General features: G+C 42.5%; 1 protein-coding gene across 1 annotated transcript in view; it reads right to left on the minus strand.

Moving 5' to 3' along the window:
- Positions 1 to 538: 538 nt before the first annotated feature.
- Positions 539 to 24,522, minus strand: part of LOC115038277 (potassium channel subfamily K member 10-like) — a 53,218-nt gene continuing 29,234 nt past the window's right edge. Inside the window, exons 5-8 of the mRNA XM_029497140.1 lie at positions 14,240 to 14,432; positions 13,545 to 13,687; positions 11,582 to 12,149; positions 539 to 681 (exon numbers count right to left, since the gene is read on the minus strand). Coding sequence (XP_029353000.1) covers positions 539 to 681; positions 11,582 to 12,149; positions 13,545 to 13,687; positions 14,240 to 14,432 — 1,047 coding nt within the window. The remainder of the gene's footprint in view (positions 682 to 11,581; positions 12,150 to 13,544; positions 13,688 to 14,239; positions 14,433 to 24,522) is intronic.

A 24,522-nucleotide genomic window follows, 5' to 3' on the forward strand; every position in this document is an offset into this window, starting at 1 on the left:
CCAAAGAAGCCAAGATCATCCGTCCCTACTGACTTCAGACCAATCGCCCTCACATCCCATGTGATGAAGGTTCTGGAGAGACTGGTCCTAGCCCAGCTGAGGCCACTGGTGAGGACGGTTCTGGACCCTTTGCAGTTTGCCTATCAGCCCCATTTAGGAGTCGATGACGCTGTCATTTACCTGCTGCAACGAGCCCATTTGCATCTGGATGGTGGGGGAGGCACTGTGACGATCACATTCTTTGATTTCTCCAGTGCTTTCAACACCATTCAGCCTCTGCTACTGGGTGGGAAGCTGCGGGTGATGGGTGCTGATGACGCAGTGATCTCCTGGATTACTGACTACTTGACAGGCTGGCCACAGTTTGTCCGTCTGGGCAGTGTGCTGTCTGATGTGGTGGTCAGTGATTCTGGAGCTCCACAGGGGACTGTGCTCTCTTCCTTCCTCTTCACCTTATACACCACCGACTTTAAGCACAACTCTACTTCCTGAGGAAGCTGAGATCCTTCAATGTGTGCAGCAAGGTGTTGGAGATCTTCTACCAGTCTGTTGTTGCCAGCACCATCTTCTTTGCTGTTGCATGTTGGGGCAGCAGCATCAGAGCCAGCGACACCAACAGACTTGACAAGATCGTCAAGAAGGCTGGCTCTGTACTTGGTCTGAGACTGGACTCCTTTGAGACTGTAGTGGAGAGGAGGATACTGAACAAACTGTTATCCATTATGGACAATGAGCAGCACCCTCTCCATTACACAGTGGACCGACAGCGGAGCAACTTCTCCCACAGGCTACTACAGCTCCGTTGTCGAAGAAACAGATACAGGAAATCTTTCCTGCCACATGCCATCACACTGTATAATAACAGCTAAATAACTATGTTCATTACTTACAGTCAATGTGCACTTTACTTTACTGTATATATTTTTTATTCCTATTGCATATATTTTTTATATATTTTATTCCCTATGTGTAATGTGTAAGGGTGCTGTGTGAAGCCCTGCACTTGGAGCCTGGGGGTGACATTCTCCACTATGGCCCAGTAGGCATTTACCTCGCTGCAGCACATGCTCTTCTCGGCTGTGGTTTTCCACACAAGCACCTATCAAAAAAAATGTGGATCACCAAAGTGTTTCTTTCCTGCGGCTGTAGTACAGTGCTATACCTCATAGTCTTGACGGATATTACGAGTTTGAAACACTTAATCAAGATCATTAATTTAGATTATTTGTAAGTGTCAATACTCCTGCCTGTAAGGCTATTGCCTGATGTATGATGGTAATCTGTGCAATATGACGTGAACACAATATTACAAATCCTTAGTTGATGTGTGTAAGCTAATGCCACCTGGCCTGCTCTCCACTGACAGCTCTCTCTCTGAACATTTACTCTCTCCCTGCTCTCTGGGGTGCATAACAGGCTTGTAGCTGTAGAGCTGTGGTCCATCATATGTGTAATGGTACACATTTAAAGTTTCTTTTGTGTCAGAACTGAGACTGGGATCAATTGTTTTCCTATTGTTCAAGTTCACTGCTCTCCCTCTGCCTACGTCACTTCCACTTTTTCGGCTGCGGAAGTAAAATCTCACAAAAAAGCCTAATTAATGTATTTACCAATATATTTTGAAGAAAAAATTGTTCCCATATTATTTTTCTAAGCATTGATTCAATGGGGTCTCTCACCTGCAATATGCCCTTTAAACGTGTATTGGTATAACCCTCCGCTCACTGGTACAACATTCATATTGAAGTAGTTTATGAAGAGATTTGTGCAGTTTGATTGTATTTCAATGTTAAGAGTTAAAAACGCACTCTCACTGCCGGCTCAGTGGTACATGGAGTGAGACGTGTGTGGGGGAGCTCCTGCAGAGTTAACTTTCATTTAATGGCACTATTTACACCACTCCTACATCTTGGGTTTATGCTAACCTCTCTTTGACTTCGTAACTTTGGTTTTTCACTGTGAAAATGCCTCCAAAAAATGTTAAAGTGGGAAACAACCCTCAAGCTAGGTAGCTTCTTCACGCTCTTCGAAACAATGTCACAGCTGCATTCAAGACGGAGCTTCAAGCAGCATTGAGTGACAATCTAACATCTATAAAGTCCGAACTGCTCACTGTTAAAACTGATTTCACAGAAGAAATGCTGCCAGATAAATCTGAGGTCACAGGACTCAAAGCTGACATTGCTGCTTTTCAGAACAAAGTTGGTAATTTATCAAAAGAATGTGTGAGGCTGGAAAACAGATAAGAGGATTTGAAGTCAAGGTCTCACCGTCAGAAAATACGGGGATGACCCTGCTTTCCTATCCGCGGCCAGTGTGTCCAAGCTGCTGATAGAAACTTTCAGATTCGCCAAAGAGCCGCTTGATGATGGAGCCTAACGAGCTCTCATGCCAAAGCCCAAACCTGGTGATTGTCCCCACACCATAGTGGCGAAGCTACAGACTGCTCTGACATCCTCAAGAAAGCAAGAGAACTGCAATGGATTAAAGTATGTAATATGACCATCTCCGTTTTTCCAGATGGCGCGGGTGCGTGCTACCTTCAACTATGGCCGCTGTCAGTTACAGGATATTGAGTCAGAGTCAGGTTTGGTCTGTTGCATCCTGCCCGGTTGTGCATAACCCATGGAGGCCAGCAGCACGACTTCACATCGCAAGAGGAAGCCATGACATTCATCAAAATGATAAACAAAGTCTGTATCTTAGTTTCCAAGGATGACATCTCCAGTATGTTACTCAAGTGTGCCATCGATGAGTGAGCAAATTCAGCAAATATGACTTCATGTTGTAATTCCTACTCAAAAATGAGTGCCTATGGGAACAATACTGTTCATAATTGTTGGCCTGATTACATTACTCATAGATGTGTTGCTCTCACTTAATTATATCCATATATTTTCACGTCTCTGTTCAATGCTGGACTGTTTAACTTTTTATTTCAAATGAAATCAAATCAGATTTATTTGTATAGCACCAAATCGTAACAAAGTTACATCAAGGCACTTTACATATAGAGCAGGTCTAGACCAAACTCTTTATAAAATTATTTAACAAGACCCAACAGATCCCTCAATGAGCAAGCAATTTACCACAGTGGCACGGAAAAACTTCCTTTAAGAGGCAGAAACCTCGGGGGTGGCCATCTGCCTCGACTGATTGGATTGAGAATGGGAGAGGGGGGGAGAGAGAGAGCTTTGTGTTAGCAGAAGGATTTTAAATTCTACCGTGTAAACAGGAGAGATGTGATCTCTTTTGCTAGTTCCTGTTAATATTCACGCAGCAGTTTTCTGAATCAACTGAAGGCCTTTCAGAGATTTGTATACTGTTTTTGTGTTAAAAAAATAAAGGAGGACATAGCAAGATGGAACAAAATTCCTTTCTTCAGCTTTAGTGCAAGAATTTACTCTATCAAAATGAATATATTGCCAAGACTGCTATATCTATTTCAAACCCTACCTATAGAGATCAGACAAAATCAGTTTAATGAGTGGGATAAAATGCTATTCAGGTATATATGGCAAGGTAGTAAACCAAGGATTTGCTTTAAAACTTTACAGTTGACCAAACAAAAGGGTGGATGGGGCTTATTTTAGAGATTATTATTTTGCAGCGCAGATGAGAGCGGTGATATGCTGGTGTAACCTGTCATATGCTGCTCAATGGAAAAATATCAAGGAGTATACAGGCAATCCTAGCTGATAAAAACCTACAAACTCACATAACTAACATTGAAAATCCATGGGTGAAATGGACCCTTAAAATATGGAAAACTATCATAAAGGAATATTAACTCAAGAGTGATATTGCAACCTTAAAATGGTGTACTTATGACTCAGAGTTTACACCTAATAGATTGCACTCTAGATTCAGGGACTGGATAGCTAAGGGTCCTCTTCTATGGAACTAACTTCCAGTATCGGTCCGGGGGGTGGACTCTTTAGCAATTTTCAAGACCAGGCTTAAAACTTTCCTGTATGACAGAGCTTATAGTTAAAAAGTTAAAGTCCTCTACTCTTTAGCTATGCTGCTGTAGGCCTAGGCTGCTGGGGGAAGGACTGAGCCTCTCTCTCTCTCTCTCTCTCTCTCCCTCTTTCTCTCTCCCTCCCTCTCGCTCACTCTCCTTTCCTCCCCCCTTGATTGCGCTGATAAGAACCATCCTTCTTAAAAAACACAGTTTCACCCAGTTCTAAGCATTTATACTGCATTTACTAACCATGTTCTGCCAAAGTCTCTGTCTCTCCCAGTTCCTCTCCTCTCTCTCCCTCTCCTCATCCTGCAGGTGGTGACTCATCGCCATCCCATTTTCCTGCAACTCCTGCTGGTCCCATATTTCATGAATTCTGTACTACAGCTCAACTCCATGAACTTCATGCAGCAACATGTTCCTGTCTACACCCCCCTCCAATGCCTATCTCACTCTCTCTCTCTCTCTCCCACTCTCAACCCAACCGGTCGAGGCAGATGGCCGCCCCCCCTGAGCCTGGTTCGGCTCGAGGTTTCTGCCTCTTAAAGGAAGTTTTTCCTTGCCACTGTTGCCGAATGCTTGCTCATCGGGGGATCTGTTGGGTCTCTTTCAATAATTTTATAAAGAGTTTCGTCTAGACTTGCTCTATATGTAAAGTGCCTTGATGTAACTTTGTTAGGATTTGGCGCTATACAAATAAATCTGATTTGATTTTGATTTGATTTGATGTCACAGCCTGTGTGTGTGTGTGTATGTGCCCCCCCACCCCGCTCCTGTGGTTGGAGTGAACCTTTGCTAGCCATGATTAGCTGCAAGTGCTTTTCAATGACACAGGTACAAATGTGTAGGAATGACATTAACATTGAGACGCACACATGAATGAATAATAGATACAACCTAAGATGCACTGGGACACATCTTCAGTGATGTACCTGAGATCTTCAAACATTTCGGGTCTTTCAACATCATATGTCCTCCCTCAGGCGACCCAGCCAGGGTTGATTAGGCCCTGGCCTCTACACCCCACTTCAATCGGCTTGCAGCATGCTTCTCAGCCTCTTCTTTAGCATTGCTCGACCAGCTCCTGGTAGTTTGACCGCTTGTGCTGCTCTCCTCCTCTATGCAATCCTCCCAAGGAACTGTCAGCTCTATCAGTAGCACCTGCCTTGAGGACACTGATGAGAGCATGATGTCTGACCTCAGAGAAGTTGCACAGGTAACATAGTCTGGAAACTTGAGCTGCTGGTCCAAGTCCACTCACAGATCCCAGTTCACTGCTGAGGTTCCTAGAGAAGGCTGGCTGCTGGTTTGGGCTGTGAATGAGGCTGCTCTCCAGCCCTGACGAAGGCAAGATTCCTCATGCCATATTTTTGCTTGGTGCTGTTGTTTTTTTCAGCCAATCTTGTTGTTTTTATGCCATATCTATCATATAAATCTCTGACCATTTATCCTTTAAATGTCAGCTGAGACTACATTAGCCTACAATACCCATAATCCTGAGCGACCATTCCTGTTGTGATGACGCAAGTTGAAACTGTAGCATTAGCCAATAACTAACAAAAAACCACTGCAGGGAGGCAGGAAAAAGACAGGGCAAAACACCAACAGAAACAACAAAAAATCACTGAGATCAGGAGACTAACTTGGAGCACTGGTAGTAAGGGGAAGACAGCGAAAACCAGAAGGTCAGGATGAAAACACAGGAGCGGGGACACAAGGCAAGAAGGCTAAGGAACAATCTGACAGGGAACAAAGGGTCACCAGGGGTATATATACACAGAGAGGGAGGTGAGAAGACAAGGGACAGGTGCAGGGCATGAGGACAACAAGGAGGTGATTACACAGGAGGACACACGTGTGCTAGGAAGCAACAAGAGACAAGACAGGAAGTGCTACAAAATAAAAAAAGAAATACAACAGACAGAAAAGAAGGGATCCAAACAACACCTGAGCTTTAGGCGAGACACACAGTTGATATCAATTACTGTGTTGACATAGTCTTTAGTATCCCAGTTTTGAGGCATATCCTGGCTTTGAATGTAACTGGGATATGATGTTAACATGGAACACAGAGAAACTTGGTTATTCATATCCCTGTAGACATGATAAATACCAGTAAGCCGTTTCCTGATCACTGCATCCTATCTGTGAGGTGTGTAAACGACATTTTGCTCGTTTATCTGGCGTGTCACTCTGGCGCCTCTGCAGATGGTGCACAACCGTCAGAAATCAGGATATGGCGTATATATGGTCCAGTATCCCAGTTTCTATTGGAGCACTACAGGCGGCAAAGCCGGGTTTCTCGAAGCCGGGAAAAGAGCATAACCCGGTTTCTGAAGACTGTTTACATGCACAAATACAATAACGAGAGGAATGAGTTTTGTTGTGGCAGGAAGAGGTGGATCAAAGAGGAATCAGATGGGGAACCTCTTTATTCACAGTGGTGCTACCAACAACGTCACCAGAGACAACATTAGAGAACGTGACATACCCTTTTATACTTAAGTCAGACTATGTGTGTATTGGGTGGATAGGCTTCATCCTGTTTACCAGAACTTTTTGGCAATCTCAGCTTCCACAGAAGGGGGGATACATTTCTAAAATTCACTTATCTTGGACTTTGGCCGTGATGATTGCACAACCCTATGTGTGTGTGTATTGGTGCACTTCTTTCTTACCCAAAACTCCAGATGTTTCCTTACGCCAGTATGGGTCATGGTGACCTGGTTCTCAGTGATGCCCGAACAGCGACAATACCCCTGGGCCCTGTCACTCCTCTACAGTTTAAGATGGGGCTGGGGGGGGGCAAATATATATATATATATATATATATATATATACACATATGAATGTAAACTAATGAAATGAAAGAGTCTTCCGGGACGAGTTGGACCCATTGGCCTTTGGTGATGACTATCTCATTGAGAGGTATAGATTCTCAGGTGATGGACTGAGATATTTATGTAAGCTGCTGGGTCCAAAAATATGTTACAACCATAATAGGTTACATCTTATCATTTCAGATGATCTGTGATGCTGACAGCCTTGTCAGCTATTTAGAGACAAAGTGGCCTGGCTCTGTGCATGACTCCAGAGTCTTTCGGGCTAGTCCAATTTACAAGAGACAATTTACAAGGTAAGCCACACATTTTGTGTGTAAGGACCTTCAACATTATGAGTGTTTAACTCTGTTGTGTAGTTTTATAAATTGTATCTGGCATTATCAGGTGAGTTCTCTTGTGTGCTGCTGGGAGACAAAGGCTATGCTTGTGAGTCTTTCCTCTTGACTCCTGTTGCGGACCGCCAAACCCCACCACAGCAGGCCTGCAACCATGCACATGTCAAAACCAGGGCTCAAATCGAGATGACCTTTGGCCTTCTAAAATCTTATTTCAGTGCTTGCACCACCTCAGGGTTTCCCCGGACAGAGCCTGTGATGTCATCGTTGCATGCACAGTGCTGCATAACATTGCAGGCCTAAGAAAGGAGAGGGCACCCTGAGTAGCTGTCTACGCTGAAAAATGGCTCTTCTACCAAGTTCCGAAAGCTAAAGGATGAAGGCTGTGGAACAACCAAAGACGATGGCCCCATGCATCATGACGTAGAGGCACAGACACAGATTTCTGGGTGGATCCCTAACCTTCCTGGTTGGGAGTACGTAAAATGTGTGATGTGTGATGTGTGATGTGTGACCATGTTGCACAAACACACTGTTCACATTGTCAATAGCTAACTCAAAAATAATCAGGCAGGCTACTAGTGAGTAAAACTTAAATTCTATTCTATTTAATAAGGTTGACACTCCGCAGTAACATTTCAATACGCAGCAACATATTAGCAAAAACTTTACCAGCAACTCCATACAGCCCGATGTAGAAATTAAACAGATCTACCATGGCCTGGCTCCTGGATGTTGACACATGCAAATGTAGCATTACAGGGTTCATAATTTGGACATTTTTCATGCTGTTCTTACTGTTAATAAAATGATAATGAATAAATCATTTTCATCAATCATTTTCATATCTCTCTAAATAACCTGATGACCAGCACACCAAAATAAATTTAAAGGAACCGTCTTTTTTAAATTCTGAATTTCCTGGCAAGTTTTATTTTCACATTATTATGTTTTATTTATATAGTGCCAAGTCATAACAAAGTTACATCAAGGCACGTTACATATAGAGCAGGTCTAGACCAAACCTAGCCTCGGTGGGGTTGAGTAGGGAGCTGGGTAGAGTTGGGTAGAATAGGCAGTGAATGAGAGCAGGAAGGGGGTGATTTTCAACACAGGCACAAGCAGGAACATATGCTACTGTATGACATGGCATGCTTCATTGCCACTGACAATAGCTGAGAATGACAGAGGTTAAACTTACATCTAGTCTTGAAATGCACTGCAGCTCTCTCAAAAATAACAGTTCATTAAGTTATCTTTATTACCAAAAGGAAATTACTACATTTAATGTAATGGTTGCATGAGATATTGTGAGCAGTTTCAACGTACAGAGCATAAGCTGTTTATGTGTCTAAACACAGGAAGTTCAAAGCAAAGCCATGTTTACCTTAATTCTGTGAAACACATGGCACTATACAATTAACACCATAAATACCATAATATAGTTTTGCAATATAGCATGCCTTTTTTGTTCCATTTCTTGGTTTTCTTTTAAGCTTTTCTTAGCATTTCTTAGAAGTATTTTTTAAACACGTCATTCCTTGCTACTGCTGCATTCACACTAGCCTTGAGGTTTGCTTAGTGGTGTGAACAGTAGAATCAGACAGATGCACATAACCAGAAGTGAGTATGCCAACATTAGGTTAGGGAGTGTATTTGACATGGAGAATATGAGCATCCAATTTTTCAGTATAATACATTCAGTGACCAATGTTTTCAGCATATGACATCGTGTCCCTCAATGATATATGGTCAGTGTGAAAAATGTATGTAGCGTCTTGTTTTCTAAAGCCACCGCAGCGGGTTGATGACCCACAAGTGCCCCCAGAAGCAGTAGAGCCTCTGACTATATTAATTCCACAAAGATTCCCATCCTTTATGTGGATGCATTTTGTCACACGTCTTCTTTGTGTTGTCAAGATGAGAACCTACCGATGGGATTGAGGTTCTTTGTATTGTTGAGGCACTGGTTTGTTTGATTAAAAGACATCTTAAGATGTCAAGATATCAAGTATGTCAGCTTGATATCTCAATTACTTTCTTGCCCCAGATGAGCTCCATGAAGGCTCTATGTTGTACCTCTATGTACCTCTATGTCTAGGTTGTAGATGAGGGGAAAACCCTAACCCTATCCCCTCAGGAAAACCATATTTTCATGTTTTAATAGATAAAATAAAAAAAACAAAAAACATCTACAGTGTTGTAGCAGCCTGTAGCAGCAATATACTTTATATTCTTAAACCATCTGTTTGTGTCCCATACAATATGGTTTCTCTTCTCTTGCAATATGGCTTATCTTCCGTTCTGTTGTCATTCATTTCATGAAGAATTGGTGCAATCATTGTCCCCTCAACCTCTCAAAGTGTGAATGCAGCACTTGTCAAACAATGTTGACTACAGACATGAGGACAGCAAGCCCTGAGATAGATAGAGATCACGAACTAGGTAGCATTTCTGGAAATTGGAGTAAGAAGAAAGCTTAGCTTGGGGACCATGCACAGACAACATGTGACATGTTCTATTTCGTTCTATTTCAATGCACATTTTAAAAATGAATTTCAACAGGCAACATGGACAACAACATGACAAAAGCACATAAGGGAAATGTAAGATATTAAACATATTATATCCATGTTACTATTTTATTGTCTTTCACAGTTGCTTTTGGTCTTTTTTTCATCATTTTGTCTATTTCTGTATTTATTATATGGCATCACAGCAACAATTTAGAGGTCCATATCTACATGTTGAACCTCATGTAAAATATTTTCAATCCACCTCATTAGTGTCCATTAAACATGACCATAAGCCACGTGGTGCCATGTCTGTATCTCACATGCTAACACTTTTTGCATTGTAGAGGTAATTTGTCTGGTATGAACAGCATCTCTTTCAGGCTGTTTCATAGATTCACTGCAAATTGGATCCAGTTGTAAACAATCTGAAGATATATTTATAAGTTTTGGCCATCATTTTGGTCAGGGTTAGGGTTATAGGGTCATAATTATATAGTGATCTGGTGTGTCTGCAACAATGTTGACATCACAAAGTTTGACATTACCAGTCAGTCGTCAGAAAGGGAGTTCTCTGCCACTCAATCAGCAAGGTCAGCTATATATAAATAGCTTGACCTTACTGTTAAGTTCCTATTTACTTCTCAGATCTGGCAGTACCATTTCAACATATTTTCAATGTTATTTCAAGTTGTTCATCACATTCACTCTGCTGAAGCAACAGAAAAGTGCAAGACAGAGAAAGAGGAGGACATGTAGCAAAGTGCTATGGGTCAGAGACTAACACAAGCCACTGCAATAAAGAGCAAGACCTTCTGGTATGTTCTCTAGCCAATCAGCCACCAGAGTGGCTCAGTATTATCAAATTTATAAGCAATGTGCCAGTCCAGACATAATGACATGATCACAGTATACATACTGGAGACAGGAGGAATGCGCACCAATAACAATGCACAACGTAAGTGCCATCCACAAGCGGGAGTGCATTTCAACCAGCAACATATTCATAAACTTGTTGTTTAGCAATGATACAGCTTTGTGACAAATTTCCAATGGTTTCAAAATGGAAGTGAGTCCATGGAATCTGCATCACTCTCTAGACACTTTGATAAAAAACTGCTGTCTGGATGTATTGACATAGACAGCATCAGCAGTCACCTGAGCTTCCATACCTACTCACACAGTTTGCAGTCTCTCAGAAGATTGCAGATATTTCCACAATCTTCTGGTCAGATTATCTAGTTATGCCTTCTATCAAGTGAAGTAATGTGGTTGGGAGCTAGGCATAATAAAAAAAAAAAATAAATCTATGTACACAGTATCAGTATCTGTTCTACCCAGGATCTGATCTACTGAGTGATATTAATATCTAATGATACTGACCCCACAGAGAATAAACACATTAAATGCAGACAATACAGTACAGTCTCACATCTGATGCAGCTGTGTTCATTGTTGTTGCTTGATAACGTTAGCCTATTCCTCTTATGTCTACTTTACTTTCATCACATACAGTGCTAGAACAACTGGGAGACTGGCAACAGCGACAGAATAAGCAATTTGTATCATCTGTATAACAACTGTTAGCTCACAACTCTTAAGAAATGCCATTTAAACATTGCCATAATTTGGATAATACAATTTCAAAAACCAGGTTTTGCATGTATATATCACAATATGTGTTCATGAGACTCATCAAGAACAGTATGAAGTGTGAACATTAGAAGATAGCACAAAGGGACAGTTGCCTTGCCTAAGCACACACAAGAATAAGCGAGGCCTAAGGCACGAATGGTATTTAAAACTTCTTTTTGTAAGTCAACACTGTCTATTGGCCTTTTTAAAAATGCAACTCTTTTGCTTCAAGTATTTTCTCATTATCATTCTCTTTGGTCTGCTCAGGAACAAAGCTATTCTGTGGCTTACAAGCTTCTGCAAACAATGGGAAATCAGAAAGGCTAGTGTTACACTCCTTGTCTTCATTCTCATCTTCCCTTTTCCCTTCATCTGCAGAGTGTGCACTGCAGTCGAAAATGGGTGTGCTATAGCCATACGCCTCACTATGAGGCCGATGAGTCTCATCTGGAATGTTCTTCTTCAGGTCCCGATTCCTGTTACGCTTGGCCAATTTGGTGACAGATCCAAGGCGGTTGAAGATGTTGTCCTCAGATGTGGTTTGGTGGTTTGAGCGCCGGTCACACTGTTCAGCTCCCCGCAGCCGGAGGTTGTTCAGCTTGGTGTCAATGCTCTCCTGGGAAGAAGTCTTATAGCTGTTGGTGTCCAGGCTGTTGAAGATGGCACGACGCTCTGGGGAAAGCATATCCAGTGACACAGCACGTTGGTCCATGCCAAGCTGCCGTCTTTCCATACTCCGGATTGTGGCAGCTCGCTGTAACTTGTCATGGACCTCGACACTCATACGGCGTCTTGTCTCTCTGAATTCTGCTCGCACGTTTGCTTTCCACTCTGCTGCATGAGCCTTGATCTCTCCAACCTTAGAAAAAGACAATTATTTGCAAATCAATGATGTGTATTCTTTAATTAAGACTGGCACATTTTAAATCTTATCAATCTTTGACAAGATCTGTCACACGCTATGTTAATATGTGCATCCAAAGAATCAGGAGGCTAAAAACATATTTCTAGATAAAAATCATAAAAAAAAAGAATTAAATAAAATTATAAGTGTCCTGTGACTTTGAGCTTTTGACCGGCTAATAATAATTAAATGCTGATAATTCATGCAAAAAAAAAAAAAAGAAAAAAGAATTTACAGTACAGGCCAAACGTTTGGACACACCTTCTCATTCAAATGAATAGGAAAGTGTGTCCTAACCTGTGATCTGTACTGTATCTAAAAAGCAAAATTAACTATTATTTCGCTCATCATCACTCTGTGGTCAGCAAGAGGCCATTCAGAGAGAATAAGCTAAGGAGGCTATATTTTATGCAAATGCTACAATAATTAAGATGGTAATTATTATCATTGTTATTATCAGTAGTAATGGTATATTTCTCCTCTTTTGGTTTTTTCCCTATTTTGTGTCACCACACCAAGTCAGCTCAGTGACTTGCATGATTGAATTGGCTGCTGTTTTTACGCCAGATGCCCTTCCTGCCCTCCCCATTTATCCAGGCTTGGAACTGGCACAATCAAATCAAATCAAATCCGATTTATTTGTATAGCGGCAAATCATAACAAAGTTACATCAAGGCACTTTACATATAAAGCAAGTCTAGACCAAACTCTTTATAAAATGATTTAAAGAGACCCAACAGATCCCCCGATGAGCAAGCACTTGGCGACAGTGACGCAGAAAAACTTCCTTTAAGAGACAGAAACCTTGGGTAGAAGTGAGCTCGTGGGGTTGGCCATCTGCCTCGACCAGTTGGGTTGAGAAAGGGAGAGAGAGAGTGAGAGTGAGAGAGGCGGGGAGGTGTTGCAGGAACATGGGATGGCAAGGAACTGGGAGAGACAGAGACTTCTGGAAAACATGGTTCGTGAATGCAGTACACATGCTTAGAACTGGGAGAAACAGGAATTTCTGAGAAGCATGGGTGTTGTCAGCGTATGGAATTTTGGGGGGGAGGGGGTGCTCAGTCCTTCCCCCAGCATCCTAGCTAAAGAGTAGGTGGACAGATGGCACAAGAAAACCTGAGGCCTCGGCATGCAAAGTATGCACTCTACTACTAAGCTACATCCTCGGGCAGAGAGAAGAAGCTAATTCTTGTACCTAGCTAAGTCTTGGTACAGTGGCTTCTGCAATGCAAAAATATAAGATGATAGAAAACAGATGATAAAAAATATTCCTATTATTTCTATTATTAATAATAAATAGAAATATGCATTATTTAATCACTGTTGAAATAGAATGATTATTTACTATACCTCTTCTTTGGTCTTTTTGGACAGCACCCTCAGCCAGTCACCAATCATGTTCAACACAGCAGCAAAATAGGCTAGCCCACCCAGGATCCAGAACCACACCAGTGGCCTGTACCATTTGCGGTACTCAATCCTCCGATCACCCCCTGATTAAAATGCAAAATTTAATCAACAATGAAGAGTCAATGACTATCTTAGAAGAACAAGACACTGACACTTTGAATAAAACATTAATTACACACATGGACATTCATTCTTCAGGCAAATGCCATAGACAGTGATACTGGCAGAGGGGAAAAATCAGGCCTGAGCTAGTTATAAACTTTGAAGCTGGATTGAACTTAGTGTATTAAGTTATTTACTTTGAGATGAGTATGCATTTTACTGTCACCAAAATATTTTCGCCCTGTGAGAACAATTCACGTCTACCACTGATTACATACACAGAAACTCAGCCAATTATTGCTGTTATTTTCACACCATGGTGATTGTGTGCCGTCAAATGATTCCTCACTTTAACAATTATTATATTTCTTAGTTTTGTGTATCTTTCTTTTTTTTTTTTTAAACCATTGTTAAAACTGTATCAACTTGTGCTGTGACATGGATTAATTAACATTAATTAACTTGTGAAAAACAAAAGAAACTTTTCAATTAATTATACCAATGTAATTTCATTTGGAATGAGAAGCTCTTACCTGCAACATAGTCACCTATTCCAACTGTTGTAAGAGTAATGACCACAAAGTATGTTGACTCCAGTGCTGTCCAGCCCTCGATGTATTTGAAGATCACAGCTGGGATAGTGACAAACAGGATACAGCCAGCCAGGATGAAGAGCAGGGTGGAGGTCACACGGATTTTAGTTTGACTGATCTGGTGGGGTTTATTCTGTGAGATAAAGTTGTACACACACCCACACATACAAACACACTGTATAAAACAGTGCAAGTCATCACAACTTTGATTGCCACAGAAATCTCATGATGTTGACTGCTGTTGTGTGACTGTGCAAATCCCTAATGATCTGAGAAAGGACACTGATCAGATGCTGACTTTGATCTTTTTCAAAAAGATAAGAAAACTGGAAACAAAAGATCTTGTGCAATTTGATGAAAAGTACAGCAGCAACAGTATTAAACAGTTGAAAGAAAAGCTCTTGGTGTAATTGAACTGGTTTATTTTTAAAGTCCACACAGTGGCATTAACTTCCGTTTATTTAGACTACCGTATTTTCCCCACTATAAGGCGCACCTAAGAGCCTTAAATTTTTTCAAAAGCTGACCATGCGCCTTATAATCCGGTGCGCCTTATATATGGATCAACATTGATATTGATCCATATATATATCTGCCAGTGGATCGTAAATGCCTGGGCTGATATATCAGTCTCAACTGTGGTCCGAGCTTTCAGGAAGGCAGAAATTGACACTGAACTGCCAGACAACAACAGCGACACTGACTCGATTAATGACGACTTTGATGGGACGGAGCCAGGCGTGTTGGATGCCGCATTCGCCCAGCTGTTCAATTCGGACACTGAAGAAGAAGAATTCGAGGGATTGGTAGATGAGGAATGAACTGATAAAGTGAGCTTTACGTGTTTATTTTGTGTGTTTACAGTTGAACAAGGTTGGTCATATTGTGAATATGGACATTAACGCGTAACGTAACGTAACGTAACGTAATCCCAGCCTCTACTGTAGCGCCTTATAATGCGGTGCGCCTTATATATGGAAAAAGTTTTAAAATATGTCATTCATTGAAGGTGCGCCTTATAATGCGGTGCGCCTTATAGTGCGGAAAATACGGTAAATCTATTAAGACGACAGGCCAATGACAGCATACAGACAGTATATAGAGCAAGCAAGTATGGAGAGGAAGAGGGGATGCATGGAATGTGTCAGCATGAATGAAGAAAAGTGCATTGCAAAAGGAGGAGACTTAGGGCATATCAACCAAATAACACAAAACTGTAAGTTATCTGTAACCTGGTTCCAATGTAAGAAGTGACAAAGCTGACAAAGACGTGCTTGATTGTTGTTTTTGGGAAAACAAAATGTTCCGAAATGCTAGGACCGGAGAGTTGTGTACGTTCTCAATACTCCCACAAAATTTTACAATGACTTTTAAGCACAAATGAAATTATATTTCATGAAATGATATTTCATTTGTAGTGCTTAACTTCCCAAGACAATAGTTCCCTTTAGCTGAAATATATGTATGTAATATATGTAGGAGCTTTTTCTTACTCCTCTTGACCTTGCATATGCTTTTCGCTGTGGTGGTTCTTGACTCTTGACTCATTCTGAATTCAGAATAAAGCCAAACAACATCAGAATACTCTGGCCAAACATGGACCCAGCGGACCCAGACCCCATCAGAAGGGCAGTCGCCAATCAAGCAATCTGATTAGGACAACACCAGGACATGCTTCAGGTACTCGTGGACTCACTTCAAAAGCTCAGTACACAAGTCGCTCACCTTTCAGGCCAACTCCGCCAAGTTTTTGATCACCCGGTTCAGGGCCAGGAGGCAGCTAAACATTTATTTTCTCCCTCCCAGGGTTCCCAGTCAGCCACAGATTATTCTATTGAGTTCCGCATAGCAGCCTCAGAGTGCGGATGGGGGGAACAGGAGCTAAGAGGGATTTTTGTTAGAAGTTTATCAGAACAACTCAAAGATGAGTTAGCCTCCCGGGATGAGCCCACTTCGTTGGAGGATTGTGAAGGAGAGCACCCTAGTGAGCCAAACCTCTACAGGATTCCCTTCCTCTCCAAACCCTCATTGACTCTGGTTCTGACGATAACTTCATTCACACTGACATGGCCGAACAACTTCATCTCCCTCTAGAGCCCCTTCCATATCCCAAGAAGGTCACGGCGTTAGACGACCGTCTAATAGCCACCATCACCCATCGCTCCGCTCCCTTAACTCTCATCACTGCTGTGAAAACATCCAGCTGTTTGTCATCCCCTCTGCACACTCCCCTATCGTACTTGGACTACCCTGGTTGCAACTTCATAACCCCCAGATTAACTGGCAAACCTCATCCATCATCAGTTGGAGTGTTCACTGCTACTCACACTACCTCCGCTCCGCCAACCCCTTTTACAACCATAAGCAGGCAGCACCAGACCAACCATCCCTCTCCAATGTCCCTTCTGACTACCATGACCTTGCGACGGTCTTCAGTAAGCAACAGGCACTTTCCCTTCCTCCACATTGCCCCTACAATTGTGCCATCGACCTCCTCCCCGGAGCCCCCCTTCCCAGCCACAGACTTTACAACCTGTTCTGTCCTGAGAGGGAAGCAATGGAGACTTATATTAAGTACTCCCTGGCATCAGGTCTCATCCGGCCCTCCTCCTCCCCTCTACCAGCAGGTTTCTTTTTTGTCAAAAAGAAAGACTCATCACTCCATCTGTGCATAGATTTCACAGGTCTCAATGACATCACAGTAAAAAACAAGTACCCCATGCCTCTCATCCATTCTTCATTCGAGCCTCTGTGTCGTGCTAGGATTTTCTCCAAGCTGGACCTCCGGAATGCATATCACCTGGTCCATATAAAAGAGGGAGACGAATGGAAGACAGCGTTTAATACTCCCCTCGGCCACTTCAAGTATCTGGTGATGCAGTTCGGACTTACCAACACCCCAGCCATCTTCCAAGCCCTCATGAACGATGTCCTCCGGGATATGCTGAACAGGTTTTGATTTGTTTATTTGGATGATATACTCATCTTCTCCCGCAGCCTGGAGGAGCACAAGCAGCATGCGTCTGGTCCTACAGAGACTACTAGAGAATTGCCTATTAGAGAAGTGCGAATTCCATGTGACCTCTGTAGGTTTAACTCCAACCAGACCCAGAAAAGATCCGGGCAGTTCGAGACTGGCCAGTCCCCTCCTCCTGTAAGGACCTCCAGAGATTCCTCGGCTTTGCCAACTTCTAAAAGAGATTTACCAGAGATTACAGTAAGGTAGCAGCCCCCCTCACACAACTCACTTCTGTAAAGGTCCCATTCCAATGGTCCCCTCAAGCCGCCTCCACATTTGCCAGGTTAAAGTCTCTGTTTACCTCAGCCCCTCTGCTGAAACACCCCAATCCCTCCCTACAGTTCATAGTCGAGGTGGACGCCTCGGACTCCGGAGCTGGAGCTGAGCTGTCCCAGAAGGACTCGGATTCCAAGAATCTGCATCCATGTGCATTCTTCTCCTGTCGCCTGTCCCCAGCTGAGAAAAACTACGACGTAGGGAATAGAGAGTTGCTGGCTGTGGTGTGGGCACTTCAAAAGTGGAGGCACTGGCTGGAGGGAGCCTAACACCTGTTCATAATCTGGAATGACCATAAAAACCTCTCTTACCTGCGTTTGGTGCGGTGCCTCAACTCCCGTCAAGCCTGCTGGGCTCTGTTCCTGAGCCGGTTCAACTTCACCCTCTCCTATCGCTCTGGTTCCTGCAACACCAAGCCAGACGCCCTTTCCCGAGTCTTCAGCTCCTCCTCGGACACCTGTGAGCTGGACTTCATCCTCCCTCCTGCCTGTGTCGTTGAGTCTGCCACCTGAGACATAGAGGCGGTCATAGAGGAGGCACTTAAGACACTGCCTGATCCCAAGACGGGACCTCCGGACAAGAGGTTCGTGCCAGAGGCTGCCCTCTCCCTAGTGTTGCAGTGGGGACACTCGTCCTGGCTCACCTGGCACCCAGAACCCTGCTCTTCCTTCAACAGGGTCACCCTGGCCACCCCTTCAGTGAGGGAGCACATCAGGCACTTAAGGAAGGTGTGGTGGATCGCCAGAGCTGCACACACTTGCACTACTGAAAGAAATTAGCACCGGACCCCATTTCCTGAATATCAACCTGGCCAGATGGTGTCTCATCCCGTGACCTTCCCCTGCAGACTGAGTCACATAAGCTGTCACCTCGCTACATTGGTCTATTTCCCATTGTTAAAACCATTGACTCTCTGCAGTCAAGCTCAAGCTCCCAGATTCCCTCAAGATTCACCCCAACTTCCATGTCTCCCTCCTGAAACCTGTTTCCTCCTGTGACCTAAGCCCTCCGGCCGTCGCCCCTCCTCCCCCCCGATCATTGATAACCATCTGGCCTTCTCGGTTTCCAGGATCCTGGATGAGTGGCCTCGGGGTTGCGGTTTCCAGTACATGGTCGACTGGAAAGGTTATGGACCTGAAGAACGCTCATGGATTTCCCAGAAGCTTATCTTAGACAACACGCTGCTGAAGGAGTTCCTTTTCCTGTCTATGCTGTGTGTGGGTGGCTTACCTTTCCCCAGAGGCTGCTCCCATCCCCCATGTGTGGCTCTGAGGCTGTTTGCACTCATCTGTTGCCAATCAACATCTCCAGGCCTATAAGACAGCTGCGGACTTCAGCCTCAGTGCCAGAGTATGATCGCCTCTACGCAGTGGTACATGGCTCCTCCTTGCTTCATTCGAGTATTTTGGAAAGAGAAACTTATTTTGTTGACTTACTTTGATGCTAATCTTCCTATTCTGTTTTTTCCAGTGTCTCCCTCCGTGCCTCACACCAGTTCCCAGACCAGCACTCTCTCTCACCTCTTCGTTCCACCCTGGACTCCAGACTACCTTTGTTCCAACACTTTGTGTCACAATAAAACCTGTTTTACCGTTCCACCTGTCTGACCTCCTCACTATCCGTATGACTGCATGTATGACCATTGACCTGTACGCCATCTCTGTCCAGGAGAGTGAGGCCTTAGAAGAGTAATTACTTTTCCCTTCCTGCTGGCCTTATCCAACCCTCTTCCTCACCTGGAAGCATGGGAGCATGGGGTGCCTTCGTGACCAAGAAATATGGCTCTCAGTGCCCTTGCATAGATTACAGATGAGATCACCATAAAGAACAGATATCCACTTCCCCTTATTTCATCCACCTTTGAACTCCTAAACCAGTCAAAAATCTTCAGAAAACTAGATCTCCATAACACCTTCTTGTTAGAATCATGCAGGGTGACGAGTGGAAGACTGCCTTTAACACTCGTTGTGGACATATTGAGTACCTTGTCATGCCCTTTGGTCTAACTAATGCTCCTGTCTTCCAGGCTAGAGTGCAGTGGCTCTCAAACTTGTTACACCAAGTACCACCTCAGAAGATACTTGGCTCACCAGTGGGAGGAAACCGGAGTACCCGGAAAAGAAAACCAGCAAGCATGCAAACTCCACAGAGGAAAGGACCCAGGCCGGGAAATGAACCTTCTTATTAAACCGTAACACCGCGGCTACCCAGAAGCACCACTTGCAAACTTTTTAAAAGTCTCAATTTTTATCTCCTTTTTTTTTCTTGCTGTAGGTCGATGATATATTTTCGTCCATTCTAATATGGTTGATAGTATTTCACGTTTTAAATTTATATTATTTATATTTAGTTCAGTGATTCTTTTGCACACTACTAGAGGGAGCCCACGTACCAAAGTTTGAGAATCACTGCTCTAGTGAATGATGTCCAATGGGACATGCTGAACACTTTTGTCTTTGGGTATCTATGAACAGACTCATGTCCAGCATGTACATTTGATGCTCCAGAAATTGCTAGATAACCAACTCTTCATCAAAGCTGTCATTACTTATCCTGTTTTTTCTGTGTGTATGTGTGCCACTTCCTGTTTTATTTTGATACTAACGTTCTGTCTCAGTTCAAGTCACTTTACTTCCTGTTTCCTTGCGTTTCCCACACCTCAGATGGCCCTAATATACCTCACCTGTGTCTGTTTAATCACCTCCCCAGTCAATATGTACTTCCCTTCACCCTTTTGTTCTTTGCCAGATTGTTGTAGCATGTCTCATGTTCAAGCACTTCAAGGACACATCTTATGTTACTGGTTTTCTACCTTTCCGTTTTCTTCCACCATGGAGACTGATTTCTGTGTAGCAACTCACTGCTGCTATTCAGTACTCTGCCTTTGCCTCACCCCTGTGGTAAAGTCGATTTTGATTTGGTCTGCCTACACTGACTACACAAACAGCATGCTTTTGGGTCTTTACCGGACCTGCTAATTACAGCAGCTAAGAACCCAATGAAAGTTCCAGACTTTGACCAAGTATTGAAGAATTCTCTTCAAAGATTAACCCTAACTGGTAGGTACTTGGGTTCCCAGACTTACTGACACAATCATTCTTTTTCAACTTCACATTTGCATCAGCTGGGGTTGCAAAGGATTGGGCATTATCCATTCCATACATTTGGAAAATGCTTTCAATGTAATACATCTGATGACAGAAGACATGAAGTGCTTTGTCAGTGGTAACTCACCTATTCCAGATTTCCCAACAACACAACAGCCTGTTGTGGCATATAATTCAGGAAAGGAACTCTCAGAGCAGTCATAGCATCTACACATGTCATGTTTTTGGCCTTGTGGGTTTTATTTTTCTTTTTTATATTTGCACAGTCACGATTTATATGTCCTTCTTTTCCCCACTTGTAACATCTCCAAGAGCTAGATCTGTTTGCTCCCACTGCCTTAGAATTAGGCTGCATATCTCCATTAACTTTTGTGGACATGGCTGATGCACCACTTGATATAGCATCACCATGACTATGATTAGCATGCATTTCCTTTTTTTTATTTATTAATACTTACTGAATGAACTGCAGTGTCAAACTGTCCATCTTTTTATCTAGTATAGTGGCGGCAGTAGCATAACTTGATGGCAAACTACCCAGGAATGTTATCTGGTCTTCCTCTTGTTGTGCACTAGTAGGGGCAATTTGGAGATTGGCGATTAATATCAATGATTATGGAAAATGATTATTGATATCTAAGTGTATACTATAAGTAGTCAATTTCGGGGGAACCACCCTGTTAGCAGGGACCAATGTCCAAAATTAGCAATATCAATATACAGTCTCAGAAGGTTAACAAAATGGAGTGAATTCGAGCACTGACTGTTATGAATACAGCAATTGTCACAATTATAGCCACAATAATCACAAACAACGACAGATTAAATTATAACAGAATTTATTCATAGCAATAATTATTCAAAATAACATCACTCAGGATAAATGACTGTTATAGTTGAATTATCAAATGACACACATCAGCTACTAAGTACAATAGGTAACACGCATGTAATAAAGGTGGATTAGCAATGCCGATCGTCTTAGCGGTGGTGATAGCTATAGCAGTAACAATGGTAATATCATGCGCAGCAACACTAATAGTGATAGCAATGACAATCACTATGGCACAGCAACAGCAACAGCAATCACACCAATCTATCCATGGGTCTTGAATGTGTATGTGTGGGTGTGCGTGGGGAAGAGAGAGAAGGAGTGTGTGAGTGTGTGAGCAGTAAAGATGGCCGCAGAGTCATGTGAGGGACGTCTTTAATGGCCAAGATGGCGATGGAGTGGTGTCGACTACGCACCCGTTGGAGCCAAGATGGCGACTAATTGCAGCATGTGAATGGTGTGAACAAAGAGAGAGAGAGAGAGAGAGAGGATGAGGTCCTCGGGCCTAGTTACTGAAGTTGCAGTAACAGGGTAATAGATCTGAGATCACGCAATCACAATGAAGGCAAGATTAATTTAGAGTAGGGGTCCCCAAACTACGGCCCGCTGGCCACATCCAGCCCACCTAATCAACTGAATAGGCCCACTTAACGATCCCACATAATCCCTCTAAACATGACCTATTTTTTAACAGGCACAGAGCCTGGATTTTTTTTCTTCCGGTGCTAAGGGCGAGCTTGACCAATACGTGGGGATGCTAAGAAAATAATTCATTTTCGTGACTTCAGTTACGTTATAAGGAGTTCTCATTTTTTCAGTAAAAGCAACTATGATACACAGCACAACCACAAGGCAATCGCGACATTTTTTACGTGCAAAGGTGACAGATTCAGCACTGGACAGGACCGGACGGCGCCCATGCGCCATACCAATAACCAAACAATACATCCAAAATGTGACAAGAAGTGTATTTATTCCATATGCATAATTAAAACAACTATTCATTTGCAATATTGCTTTGGATCACACCATCATAACTTAAGAAGTCAAATTAATAGTGAAATAACAACAGGCTACAAAGTGCAGCCGCAATGACTGGCTCATCACATTCTTGGGGATTATATTTTTATTGCAAACAAAAATACATGCCACGTCCTTCTGTGCATTCATTCCAGTAATGGATTCAATGTTGCATCAAACGTATCACAACCAGTCTATGATTGCAACGTCAGGAAAAAACTCGTGCTATTTTATTTGAGGACGATGCGTCTGTTGTAGTGGTTAAGTGCACAAGTCTATAATCTTTTTTTCTTGATCACAAAATGATCCATTGGAAAGGACTGTAGGCTAGGTAGCCTACAGTCTAATGTGTGAGTATAAACAAAAAGACCCCCACCTACCCACCCGTCCTCTCTCTCTCTCGCTCTCTCTCACACACACACACAGGTTATAGGGTAGATTACACCGTGAGATTACAAGTGCAGCAAAAACACGTAAGCGGGGATTCGACTGGAACAGAATGGTTTGTTCATGTTTTTAATGTAAAAAACAATATAAAATAAAATGTGTCTGTGTCTCACCAGCTTGTTCTTTTTTTTTTTTATAAAATAAAAGGAGTATCTGTGGTACTTCAATAAACACGTGAAGACTTTTTATTACTTTTTTTGCAAACCAACAGGTGGTGCCAAGGCCAAGCAAAGGGCAGCTGCAACAAATGATCATTATAATCTCCACAATAATATTGGCTTTCACTTTGGCCCATATCGTTTCCTGTTATAGACTGACCCTGGCCCCCCACCACAGAAAGGAAAGATGTGGCCCCCATTGAAAAAAGTTTGGGGACCCCTGATGTAGAGTGTGTGAGGTGTGTGTGAGGGGGAGAAAAGAGGAGAAAGAGATCACAGACGTGTTACAATATCACTACACAATAGCAGAGCCGGCGAACAAAGTTCACTGATCAGGTATTGGTCCTTTAACTAGTGATATTGCTTAATCACTGATCACGATGACGGCCAACACAAGAGACTTGTCAAGACTGTTCAAGACTTGAAAATATACAAGACTATATCCTTAAACCCAGTCTACGGGTCTCTGGTTAAATTTTCCTGTGAAGCAGCATAATATACAGCTTTGCTATGGCTGTTAAAGAGCTATCAGTTACTAGTGAGACTCATATCAGAAAAGAGCTCAAAACATACTGTAAAATGAAAAATGAAATGCAACCATGTATCTAGAACAGTTTATTGCTATTTGTGTTTGGGCTGTGCAGAGAACAAGACATTTGAGGAAGTCATCTTGGACTCAGAAAATGGTGAAAAATATTGATCAGTTTTTCTCAGACATTTTATGGACCATTCAATTATAGGAGAAAATCATGAACAGATTGATCAATGATGAAAATAATCATTATAGGTAGACATGAAAAATGACTACAACAACAACATGGCAACATTGTGACAAGATTAATCAGTTTTGAGTTTTGAGTCATTTTTACACATACATTGATTACATAAGAACACTGTATTGTTTTTTTTTTTTTGGTTTTTTAATTTGCAACTGGTTTTATCCTCATTTGCAGTACTGGGAGTTTCCCCTGTCAGGCTGAACCAGCAAATTGCATGTTTAATGATATCTTCTTCAGTCGCAGCACAGGCAATGTGGCTCTTTTTTACAGCATCTGAAATCACACAAAATTTTATGAACTCCCATTACAGAAACCAGTTGTAATGTTTTAAAAAGATGCATATAACCATTGGTTTTTGAAGTTAAATTTTGCTGCCTGACATTTAGGTGTCTTTATTTGCATTGTTGATACAAGTCAGCAAATCTCATGTCTGAACAGTGAATTTAAATCTATAGCTAGATACTTGTTAATTTAACTTAGTGTAAGTTACTTGTGTACTGGAAATGTGTGTAGTTTATATAACTTTACCTAAATCAAAAAAGTCCACATAACTGCACCCCTACAACCCACCAATCTACACTTTAT

The sequence above is a fragment of the Echeneis naucrates genome, chromosome 24 (genome assembly GCF_900963305.1).
Source record: "Echeneis naucrates chromosome 24, fEcheNa1.1, whole genome shotgun sequence".
Classification (NCBI taxonomy): Eukaryota; Metazoa; Chordata; class Actinopteri; order Carangiformes; family Echeneidae; genus Echeneis; species Echeneis naucrates.